The sequence below is a fragment of the Diorhabda carinulata genome, chromosome 7 (assembly GCF_026250575.1).
Source record: "Diorhabda carinulata isolate Delta chromosome 7, icDioCari1.1, whole genome shotgun sequence".
NCBI lineage: Eukaryota > Metazoa > Arthropoda > Insecta > Coleoptera > Chrysomelidae > Diorhabda > Diorhabda carinulata.
Genome location: NC_079466.1, coordinates 16,175,051 through 16,188,328, shown reverse-complemented (window position 1 = coordinate 16,188,328; position 13,278 = coordinate 16,175,051). Strand labels below are relative to the sequence as shown.

Genomic DNA, 13,278 nt, shown 5'->3' with positions numbered 1-13,278 from the left:
TATAAAACACCGAATGGTTCTATTTAAAAAATAAAGATATTTGATATTTATGAAGTTAAGCTATGAACACTTTTTATACACACACTGTATAAAATGAAAGATTTTTCAACACAGATTCAAATACGTCTGACCTTGCTTAAGCAACCGAACAGATATCATTTTCATATCTTTCTTTTCTATATCAAAAAGCATGCATTTTTCGAAAACAGTTTTTAGACAAAAGTATACTAAAATTTTACGAAAATTTCAAAAATGTATTAATATACAGGGTGTTCCATTCAAAATAACAAAGTAACAGTCGACTTCCGGTAGAAAATCGACTTTGAAAATATTTTAGTTAAAAAGATCGTATCCGAAAACTCAAACGTAGAAATTTTCATGATTTTACTATAAGTATTTTGCCATATACAGTTAGTTTTAACTTATAACGCAATATTAATTACACTCATTAACAAATGTATTCTGATCCAATTTCTCCAGTGGTTGTCAATCAAAATATTTCATTATTGAATAAAATCCTTGAAAACTTAATGAGATTTGGGCAACCTATATTTGAAAACTCCCCTGTAGTTATAAAAGGTCACGTTACAACTAAAGATTCGGAACTGAAACGTCATCGTCGCAGAAGAGGCTGAATTTAACCCCGGAAATCTGCTCATAAGTTATTTAAGGTGACCGCTTAGATCATATCTATAATGAACATTTCGCTTTGAGATTAATCTACTAGGTTTTCCGAAACGTTGTCATATTAGAGTAAATGAGTGCCTTATTACTACGTATGAAAATCTCTATCTAATCTTGTTAATTCAAATATTTATTATTCAACTGCTTTTTAGTTATTGTTAGAATCTATCAACAACCAACAAATCATTGCTATAAGGCACTATACTGAATTGGAGAAGTTTGTGGAATAAATTACGAACCGAACATCAAGGTGACTCAGTACTTCTGAACAAACCGATTAGTCTAAAGGGAACACTCCATTACTGTTATTAAAGAGAATAATTCACCAAAATAATTTTAGACGTTTCCGATTTAAGTTCATTCCTAATTTTGAACTGAAAAAGATTAATTTAGATAGTGAAAAATTATTTTATACACATCTAGACATAAGACTAGTGATAAATGTCACCATACAGAATGCATGTATTGCCACAATTTAAACACAAATACAGGGTGTTTCAAAAAAAGAAAACTGCATCACTAGGATGGGTCCTCGAATTGAATATTGTTGAAGAAGGTACTGGCAAAGTTTTAATGAAATTTTATACGAATATGTTTCGGAAGCTGATACATCAATGAATTTGTGTTGCTTTTATTAAGTTTGGTACAGCATACTTTTTGATCACACATTGTGAATGAATTATGAATTACCCACTGATTCGGGGCATAATTAATTTATCTATAAATTTCTAAAATTACCTAATTCACAGATTATTGATTTCAGGTACAATGCTTCTGGTTTTATCAACACTACTCACTTTATTCCAGTACAACGACTGCTTTTCGATCAACGATTGTAGTTTCAATTCGATGTGTACTTGCTCGTTTGATGAACAAGACATCACTACTAAAACGATTCATAGTGTCAGTTGTCTTCTAGTTCCTTTCTACAAATTTCCAAGTAAGTAGATAGACTCAGTTTTATTTATATTTACATTTAGCCTATTATGACACAGCCACTTATGGTATAATTTTAAATCATTATTTACAGATATTTCAAGTTTTTCTTTTGTGTATCCGGATGTAACAATTACAGTGTCATCTGCAAATATATAATACTTTGATTTGAGACTACCAACTATAGACTGTGAATATAGAGTAGGTATTGCAGTGGTCCAAGTACTAACCCTTGTGTCACTCCGACACTAAATTTTTTCTTTTGACTTTCAGTTTCACTTATTACGGTACAGTACTGTCTATTTGTAGAGTAAGTCCTCATTAACTCAAGACAAGTTCCTTGAAGTCGCATTTTGTTTAGCTTTTCCAACATTAGCTCTATGTCCACTGTATCAAAAGCTTTCTGCAAATCTATATACACTGCAGCCACATACTTATTTTTATCAATTTCACTGCTAATGTATTCAAGTAAGTCTGCGGTGGTACGGAGTGTGTTACTTCCTTTCTGAAATCCATACTGCTTTCTATTAGATCCAAAACTACTCTGGACAAAAGTCATCAGTCACAAACAAATTGGTCTGTAATTCAAGACATCATCCTTTGAGCTCTTTTTGGGTATAGGGATTATTTTTGCTACTTTCAGTTTTCTAGAAATTTTTCAGTTCCTTTATAACTTCCTTGATTTCTCTTAAGTCTGTCATATTCCACTGATTCATAATTTATTGTCCTTCTTCTTCTTGGATATAAGAATTTTCAGTTTTTTTAATATTTGATGCAAGTTTGGGTCGAATGCTCGAGAAATGTGTATTGAATTCTTCTGCTGTTTTAGTATCATCTACATCGTCTCTATTTATCAATCTTTTCTTCTGTCTGTTTGTCAGCTCATTTAATATCTTTTAAGTTTTATTTGTTGACTTTGTTTCTTAGTTTTTAAACTCATTTTCCGCCTCTTCATTTTGCACCTTTTTCCATCTAACATAACATAATTTATCTATCCAAATACTCTTTGGTAATCCAGTTATTTCCTTGGTGTATCCTCATTGTGCAGCTCTTTGTGCATTTTTGTCTTGCCACATTTATAATATCTGCCAGCTGCTTAAAGGAGCCGCTCTAATGCTTCTTTAGTAATTTCAATCCACTGTTCTTTATTAAGTGATCTTCCATTCCAATATCACTGTCTAATCTATTGTTTGAAAGTACATAGTCCAATATTGAAGACTTTGTGTTTCCTATTCGAGTAGCTGCATCTACTTTGATTTTGTTTTGTATTTCATATCTATTTGATGTAATAGTATTTTTGTATTCTCTCACTATATCTCTATCTTGCAGAAGATCTAAGTTTATATCTCCAAGAATGATACAGTTATTTTTGGTTACTTCCATTACTTTGTCAATGGCCGTAACAAAGTCAGAAGCCTTATCTACTGATGGTCTGTAAACACGCCATATAATACAATTTTCCTCCATCAGCTTAACTGATATTACAATCATCCATACTATCTACTTGTACATTGTGTTGCGAAAAATTTAGTTCGTTCTATATATATATATATATATATATATATATATATATATATATATATATATATATATATATATATATATATATTGGTTCCTCCTCCTCGGCTATCTCTACAATTTGGATTGTTGTATACGAGTCGATATTTAATAGGTGTACCTCATTTTGATATAACCATGTTTCAGTAAGAGCTATGATATGAATGTTCCTGTCTTTGCAATTTTTCAGTATATGCTGCAGATCTTCCATCTTATTCCTTAAGTTTCTTTTGTTAATATATATTATAGTTAACTTTTTTTTGTTTTTGCTCGATTTTTTATATGTTTTTTTTCGCAAACTTAGTAACAACCTATCTGCAAAAAATACCATATTTATCTCCAAATGATTAAAAAAGACGTAAAGTTTAATAAGACGGTTATGCTGGATGGTTGGTTCTAAGTGCATCGTCGGCACTCATTGGGGTGAACCTGTGGCATTTGGTGATCATAGAACCAATATCTGAAATTTTGACTGTCCCTATATTATTTTTGGTTAAGCTGTTCTCCTTAGTTTCTATAATCATTTTCTATCGACAGGTTTTTTTTCAATTAAAAATTTCCTCCTAAGATATTAAAACGATCGACCATGGAAAATGTTCATTTTTTTAAAAAAGTACCACTAAAACTTATGAATCATCTTCATTACGATAATTTAACTTTATTATCGTAATTCAAGTTTATGCAGCTTAAACTTTTATAGACTCTAAAAGTTTTTTAAATGAAAAACATAAAAAAATATTAAAACATTCATAACGAAATTCAACTTCCGCAGAAATTAACTATAAGGTTTTTAGTTTACTCCCGTTAATAATTACCTGCAGATTCGTGCTGGTTTCTGAGAAAAAAAATTATATCAATTTTTGTTCTTGTAGTCCTTGTTTTTTTGTGTATTCCTTCCAAATTCCAGTTTTTTCGTTTTAAATAATTGTTCATAGTTAATGAACTTATTATAGGCCAGGTAGCAGCCGATTTCTCGTGGAATTTTGATAATCAAGGTCGATTTTCTTGACCTTGACAATTGGTATGGAGGTAGTATTTATAATCTTCTTCAAAATCTACCCGAAGGATACTTTTGCTCTGGAGGGTAAAAGCCACCCCTTCTTGGAGATGAAAATTTATTCCATCAAAATAATCTCGTAGGTCGATAGATTGACTAATTCTAAGCAGCTCATATTTTTTTACTATTTTTCATGAATAACAAAATTATTGAAAACAAAAATGTAGCTAATGAAAAAACAAAGAGATTCGTTTTTAAATGATCTATGTAAATTTAATAACTGAGTTGTTGCTTGTTGAAGGATGGCTATTTTTGAGGAACCATAAAATTGAAATTCTTTAACGTCAAATATCTTGAAATTGATGGCATTTATGAGAAAAAAATCAAGAGATCTTTTTCAAACCGCATAAAAAAGCTTTCAAAATATGTAATGTCAAAAGTCTTTTACATAAGAGTTGACTGATTTATAACAAAAATTAAGTTTCTTATTTTTTCTTTTTTGAAAAATGCAATAATTATGCCCTCACCATTAACACCCTAATTGAACTTAATCGTAATACACTTGCAATTAACTTCATTTATATATTATTGATTTGATCCAAGAGATTTGACCCGTTCTGAATGGTTATTCTAGAAAAAATAATTGATTAAATTGAACACTGCATTTCCGTAATCTTGAAAACAAATGAAATTTCCTTAAATAAACCAAAAACTATTCATGTTATGAGAAAATGTTTCAGATATTAATTGTAGTCTTTTTTGCCAAAAACTTTAAGCTTTTATAAATTTATGTATCGTAAAAATTGAAGGAGATACATTAGTTCAAAATTTGCATTTGCTTACCAAATGTGACTTTTGTAACTCCTTTAAGTTGCTCCCTGTTCAAAACCGGGAGCTGAAAAATGTTTAAATTAATATGACGTTGAAGTACTTGAAATCCCCCACAAAAGGCCTTTCTAGAACAGTCTCTAGCTTGAAAAATGAACGAGTTATTGTCGAAAAACCCAAGTTTTTTTTTTCAAAATTTCGGAGCACGATTTTGAGTATTGGAAAAAGATTGCACCGTGAACCGTTCAATCGAGTTCAATCGAAAACGATGAAGATATCAGTGATAATGGAATAGAATTAACCAAAATTGTTTTCTATATTATATTCTAAATAAAAAATTTTATTGATGTTTAAAGTATTTTTAATTTAATTTTTTATTATTTTTGTAAAAAAAATTTAACTGCCATTTTGAACTTTTGGTCATTGAAGATGGATTTCATAAGGGTAGAAATATTTAAAAAGTAACACTTCTTAAAAATACTGACGAAATATTCTCAATTCAATTTAAATACACTTTTGAATAATTTTTAATTATAAAAGAATCTTTGAGATTAGTTTTTATATGATTAGGGGATGATTGATCATAAACGTGCTTGAGAATCTCAAGAGATTCACGAATAATATATTTAAACTTTGTTTTACCCTAAACAAGCATAAATTCTGAGAGTTTGAATTTTTTGCAATAAGTCCGATTCGGTACTGAAAACATTTCGTAGAAAAGGGTGAGTTGAGCTTGAATTCAAACTTTCAAGAAAATCGAGTTTATGATAAGTGTCAAAAAAGCTTTCAATATTACCTCCCTCATAGGATAGTCTTTGGAGGGATTACATAAGTCCGTTTAATTATGAACTTGTTTGAGAATATCAACAGATCCACGAATAATTCATTTAAACTGTATTTTTTTCAAATACATGCTAATATCGAATAATTTTGAATTTTTTACGATAAGGGGTAATTTTCACCACTAACAAATAAAATGCACCCTTCGGCACAGAGGAGACTTTGCATAAGTAGAGCTTGAACCCAAATTTTCATAAAAACAACGTTGATTAACAAAATTTAACAGTTTTAACGTTTTTTACCTCTGGCTCCTGGCCTATTATTGTCTTCCATTCTCATGAATTGTAAAAACGAGAAAGACAATAAAGAAAAAATATTCAGTATCGGGATAGCGTTAATAGCAATATAAACAAAATTTTTTCAGAACAAATCATATGAACTTCAAATAATCGTATTATGACCGGACATATATGGACAACGGATTCACAATCTTGGACTCGAAAATATTCCTAAGAAAAAGGAGTTCTGTGTGCGCGAAAAATTTGTTGTAAATTGAATGGTACCAACTCCTCTTATGTGGAAAATGGGGATTTTGTTTTGCCGATAAACCCCGTAACCGTTTTATACGGTTGCTTCTATCAAAAAAGTCACTTAAGTAAAAGTTGCTGGGAATATGGTGTGGAATCAAATTACGACGTGAAACAATAGGATTCCAAGTGAAAGAAAGTGTTTTATGGGTCACTCTGAAAATAAAAACTAAAATCGAAAACACAAAACGATTCCTCGTTAATAAATAATTGGGGTTTACGTTCAACTTTTTTTTATACGGCCAACAGTTTGGCCATTTAACTACAATGTCCAATAATTTGGTGTATTGCCATACCTCTCTACAATATCATGCTTCATTTTTGATTGTTATACGAGTATTTATATTTATTATGTAAAATTTTGTACAATTACTGTTTATTGTATCTAAATCAATTTTGATTATTACCACAGTCCACAAAATTATTTTCATCACAAAGTGGTAACCTACTACAACAATGACATTATTTCGGTGGACATCTAGACATTGTGAAAAGGCTATTTCGTATTTATATTTTCATTTATAAATCCAAATAAAGCATAAAGATGTACGTGAAATAAGGCTCAAATAACAGACGTTTATTCTTTTAACTTCTTCTACATACTCCTGGATCCTGGATCGTTGATAATTATTTTCTGGACATTCTGTATAAAGATTAACTTCCAAATAATTTCAGATATATTCCTAATGTGCAATTATTATTTCCAGATTTACCGGAAGGTAGTATTAGTCAACTAGAAGTCATTGGGACGAAAACGACGATCCTCGAATCGGAGAGTTTGGCAGGTTGCCAAGTACAGGCACTTATCCTTACAAATAACCATCTTCAGCATATCTCGGAAAGAGCTTTCAGGTGAGTTTTAAGTGGAGCACTTTACGATGCCCTTTGCTATTGCGATCTGACTTATAAGGATCACTCAACAAACACTCTACCGTTAACTGCAGTGGAAAAAACTTTTCATTCTTATTAGAACTATTGATTTTCATGTTAATATCTACACAAAGAGGCGTCTTATTAAAAAAAAATACTTTGTATGGAACGATTTTGGTTATACAATTTTTTTAAAGAATACAAAATTTATCATTCAAAACGCACAAACGACACTTTATAGCAGAAAAGCAGTTTATATTTAATTTATTATGTACTTTTGCAATAAATAATTAACTTATATTTTTTCATTCGTTTAATGAATCTATAGGTTGACAACAGCATAAGAAAGAACTAAAATTTACCAAAAACTGGCAACAAGAAAAATAAAATGATCCTATTAATTATAAAAAGAAATTGCAATAAATCCATTTTCAATAAAACTGGTGAGGCTATTAAAGTTCTTGGTAATAGTTTTTGGTAACTAAGAGTAGATAACCTGCTGAGGAAGTGAAGTCATATAGGTCGATCATTCTTATACCAACGATGCCAAAACTACTTGGAAAGTACTACTGAATAAACTTGAACCAACTCTAAGGACCGAGTAATCAATACCTAACCACCAATTTCGCTTCAGTTTGCAAAACAATACCCTAAAACAAGTACCAAAAATATAAATGTTATTTGGAAATGAAGAATAATATTCTGCTGCTTTTCTGGATAAAGCGCAGGCTTTTCACAAGGTCTGGCATGATGGTTCACTAGATAAGATTAGACAAAACTTCCAACATAACTATTCCCTTATCCTTAAACTAGATGCAACTAAAAGACCGGCATTTCCAAGTTAAATTCCTAGACCATACTACACCTTGCATCCGATCATCTGTGGGGTAATACAGGGAAGCGTACTAGAACCAATTCTGTATCTATTGTATACAGCTGATGTTCCCACTAATAAAACTACTGCAGCATATGCAGTTGACATTAATGTCCTGTGATATCACCATAACTCAGCTGCAAACTCTCAGGAACTGCAAATCAACCTTGATACCATCTCCATCTGGCTCAAACAATGGAGCATTAAAGTAAATGGAGAAAAGTTCATCAACATTACATTTACACAGAGGAAAAGCACCAGTCCAATTGTCATATTCAACAGTCATTTTTTACAAACACAAATGCACGTCAAAAACTTAAGGATAGATCTGGATGGTAGACTTAGGGAGAGCACAAATATTCATGAAGTGTAAACAATTAATATTAGGACTCAGTAAACTATATTGGATAATAGAGCGTCGATTACAGTTGTCAAATTGTTGGTCTGGGCCAATATGAAGCTATGGGATACAACTCTGGGGCGTATCGTCCAAATCCAACATCGTAATTCTAAAAAGGTTTCAGTCCAAACTTCCTTGTAATATTCTAAATGCCCTTTGATATGTACCTGATAATATAATTGCTCATGGCACCTCAATGGAAAGTGTAAATGAAGAAATATTCAATCTATCCAAGAAATCACTCCAATAGGAACCATCTTAACAATTTGGGAAGCAACCGAATAGTACCACCCAATCGATGAAAGGGACAATGCACATATGACTTACCTAATAAATTCTAGAACTTTTAGACTCAGAAAGACTCATAAATTTAGTAATTACCATATTATACAATGCAAAACTCAATAATTTATGTCAAATTGTAAATAAAAGGAAATAATCGCTGGAGTATTTTATACATGTCCAGTTGATTGAAACAATCAATTTGCTTAATTAATCTACTTTATAGATTGAAAATGAAGTGGGATATTAAAAAAAATAAAAGTCAACAACATCGGATCGAGTTTTGTGTAAACGATTTATTGGCATCATTATTATATTACGTTCATCAAAAGCCCAATCAGTTGAGCTATAGATAATCCTCTTAAGCGCAGCTCCGTAATAGTTTGAAAATTCTATTACCAAAAGTGCTTATAAAGTTCCAACGATTTATTATATTTGATATAAGGTATAGAAGCGAAGCCTGAGTACTTATTGAACCACCTTCGTATGCTGCCAAAAAATTTCATACATTTCGTATTAGCACAATCCACAAAACCACTGTAGAATTGATAAGTAGTTGAAAGAAATTGTTGTGAGTCTGTTAACAGCGTGTAGATAATTCAAAATTGATGGGGTGGGTCAGAGGAAGGAGCTGCAGAGCATATACTACCAGGGTTGTTTGAAAAATTTCCCATCTAACAAACACATTTTCTTTCTATGATCATTTTTATTTTCCAACATAGTCCATATACTGTAATGTTTTTCTTCTCTTATAATTTATATGATCCCACTTCTGAAACCAATGGAATGCTTTTCTTAGTTCTAGTTTATTTAAATTGTTTTTCAACGTCGAGGTGAATGTATACACACACACTTATCTAATTTATAACGTATTTAATTATTTGAGCACGCCATTTATTGGCTATCTCGATGTACTTGGGATGATATCAGATTATTTACTGACTTCTTAGCTCTGAAACAAACTAGTATTTATTCCAAAAAGATTTTCATGAATTATTCTAGCCTTCCTAGAAATTGTTTCTAAATAACATAATATATATAATATAAAATTATGTAGAAAAACAATATCTAATGGATTCTGACAACCGACGCATTCCCTAAATTTTAGACTCTCCCTTCCTAACCGGACAGTACCGACTTCACGGTCCATATAGTTCGCTATGGTGATATGTAGAGAGAGGGTGCGTTGTTCTGATGGAAAGGCACTTCCTCTTACTTGAAATATGGAAGCGTTTCAAAGGTAACTGGCTCCAAAATGACTATCCCAAAAAACGATTCCCATCACCTCCGTGGTGATCAAACCAACCATCTTTGCCTTTTACGGAATAGGTTCATCAGTTGTATCCCACTGTGTTCACTAGTTTTGTTGTGAACTTTTTTGATGGCTGCCGCAATTTGTGGTTGTCATGAGGACTCGTCGTCAGTCAAGCTAATTCGGCTATGTCTGAATTCTGCATCATTTGAGTAGGATTTTTACCTTTCAATACAAATATTCTGTATGAAAAATAACTCGGCGTCTTTCAATTTTCAGAGAAATGATTACAACGACTCACTTATACGATTGTCACACAAAAAGAAAGCATCGAAATTGACCAAAATTTTAGTGAGAATCTCTCAATGCATGCACAATAATATTTCCCAACTTATATTGACGTGCTGATATTGGATTGAGATCGGAAATTTTCAAGACTACCCTCTTATGTCACTGCGATAGTTAATTAAGCTGTGCTAGGCTTAGAAAACACCTGTTGAGAATTGGTTAAGAGCTACAAACAAGACTCAATCCCAAAGCTGATAGACTTGACAAGAAGAATGAACGTAGAGAATGGAATATGGATTTATATGATTACAATAGATTTTAACAGGCTGCAATGGAATAGATCACAAGTTACCTTAGAATAGAATTGAATTAAATGCCATTTGAAACATTTTATTTAAATCTTATAGATTCTTAACATTTGGTGATTTGCACAAAGACTAGTTTTTAACTTATATTGTCTAACAAATAAAAAGGAAGCAAGGATGCTGAATAATGTAAAATGAGGTATGATACAGAGTGAGTTTTTTGTATGGAACGCCTGAATTATCTCGAAAACGGCTTTTACGATTTTCCTAAATTTTCGTGTGCAAGGGTCTTGTGATACGGCTGGTATTATGGTGGTATCTTTATTGTTGTCAGATTTTTCCTTTTTTCAGAAAAATAATGAACTTTATTATTTTAAATGGATCATAAATATTTTGTGTATTTAAAAATCTTTAAGAAATACTATTTATTTTTCATCTAATATTTTCTATACCGAAATGTAATTTCGGGATTACTGCTACATTTACAGTATATCATAAAATGTAGTCCATTTACTTCAATATAACAAACTTTTCGATTTTTAAAACTATGTAATTTTCTTATTTCTGTGGTAATCTTATCTTCTAATTCCAGAATATTGGCAGGATTTGTTTTATAAACGATGTTTTTTAAGTGACCCTACAAGAAATAGTCTAAATGATTCAGGTCGGGTGATCAGGGGGCCATTCGATAAAACGGCGCATTCTTCTGGGAAGATATTTAGGTATTGCCTCGCCACATACGCATAGTGAGGTGGTGCACCATCTTGTTGTAGCCAAATATTGTCGTTCTCTAGTATTGAAGTGTTTGGGAATACTTACTTGGATTTGGAAATACCTGACCGAACTCAGGTATAATACTATTTTCCAATGAATCTAAATACGCCGGAACATTTAAGTTACCCTCAATGAAAAAGGGAGCAATTATTTTGTCGCCTATTATTCCAGAACATAAATTCAGTTTTCCGGGATATTGGGTGTGGGATTCACGCAACTAACGAGGATTGTTACGTGACCAGTATCCACAATTATACCAATTTACGTTTTCGTTAATACAAAAATTGGCCTTATCGCGAAACACAACATTACTTTAAAAATTTGGATCGTTTTGATTGTAACATTTTTCCATCATTAAGTCTGCAAACTCTTCATGTGTATCAAAATCGTCATCTGACAACTCTTGAACTAACGTTACTTTGTATGTTTTCTGACAGAACACAAACACCTGAAGATTTGCTTTAAGTTTATGCAGTTTTTCTGCGCCCTGATTCGGATAAATCTTTTACTCTATCAGTTTCGTTAAACTTTTTTCTAATTTACTGACAGTAGATCTTGTTATGGGATTTCGATTAGGGTATAAATCTATATCCTAATATCATTAAAACATTCGTTCTTTTTCAGATAAACGATCCATTGTAACTTTCAATAAACTAAACGATAATAATAATTGATTGAAACATCAAATTTGTTATTGTATTATTCCAACTTCTGCGGAGATAACTATATAACTCCGAAATAGGAAAGATCTGACAACAATGTAAATACCACCATATCACCGGCCGTATCACAAAACTCTTGTACACAAGAATTCATGAAATTCGTACAAGCCGTTTCCGAAATAATTAAGGCGTTCCATACCTAAAACTCACTCTGTATATGATAATTGTTGTGTTAACCCGATGTCAATACATGTCTGAAGGCGAATAATGTGTGAGCTGTCCTGTCAGTACTTACAACAACATTATTTTATAATTATGTCATTGTCTCCATATGACGTTGTTTGTATAACAAAACAAACAAATTTGCCAAATTAAAATCCACATTTCGTGAAGACAACTTTTTGAACTACGTAAAGAAATTGATAATTTACATAAAATTACATGGTGATCAATGAGATGACCCAATCACTGTAAAGGACAGAAATATCTAATTGCCGCTTCACCAATCAGGATCAGACCACGTGATAAAAAAAATGTATGGAATAGCTCTCTTTATGATGATAAGCTGAATATAATATCTTTTCTCGTAAATCTGCCTTACGATAATTTAATAGAATTAAGCACCGGATTTAAGTAGTATTAATGCTATACCAAATATTTTACTCCAATTTCAATTAAAACGATAACTACATTTACAATAAATTTTGAGCAACGTTGATTGTGTCGGGGGGCTAGAGCGCCAGGTCTCGTACAGGTAGGGGCCCCATGAAATTACTAATTTGATCATTCATTTTAAAATCAAATCCAATTTATTTTTACTTATAATTCATATTTAATTTAAAATTAATATATTACATTTAAAACAGTTTTGATTTCTTTTTAATTTTGAAGTGAAGTCGATTTTAACACCATGCCCCACTACTTCTTTTACATTAAGATACACTTTTGAAAGCGTTTACATCAATTGTTGAAATATTTTTTTTATTCTGATTGAGGTACCTCCAAACCGCTTCTTCAGGTACAGAAAAATGTTGATCTCGCAATTTATTTTTGATCTGAGAGTATCAGAAGAAATCATTGGGTGTCGAACAAAAACCGTACGGCAGATGACACATAAATTCGATATTTTGACTGCTCAAGAATATTTTTGTCTAACCTGATTTGTGAGAGCTCGCATTGTCGTGGTGGAGAAAGATTCGTCT

General features: G+C 31.5%; 1 protein-coding gene across 1 annotated transcript in view; it reads left to right on the top strand.

Annotated features, from left to right (window-relative positions):
- The window catches only part of LOC130896483 (chaoptin-like), a 74,915-nt gene that overhangs the window by 37,988 nt on the left and 23,649 nt on the right, over positions 1-13,278 (top strand). The window contains exons 2-3 of the mRNA XM_057804634.1: positions 1,448-1,624; positions 7,077-7,221. Coding sequence (XP_057660617.1) covers positions 1,453-1,624; positions 7,077-7,221 — 317 coding nt within the window. The 5' untranslated portion in view covers positions 1,448-1,452. The remainder of the gene's footprint in view (positions 1-1,447; positions 1,625-7,076; positions 7,222-13,278) is intronic.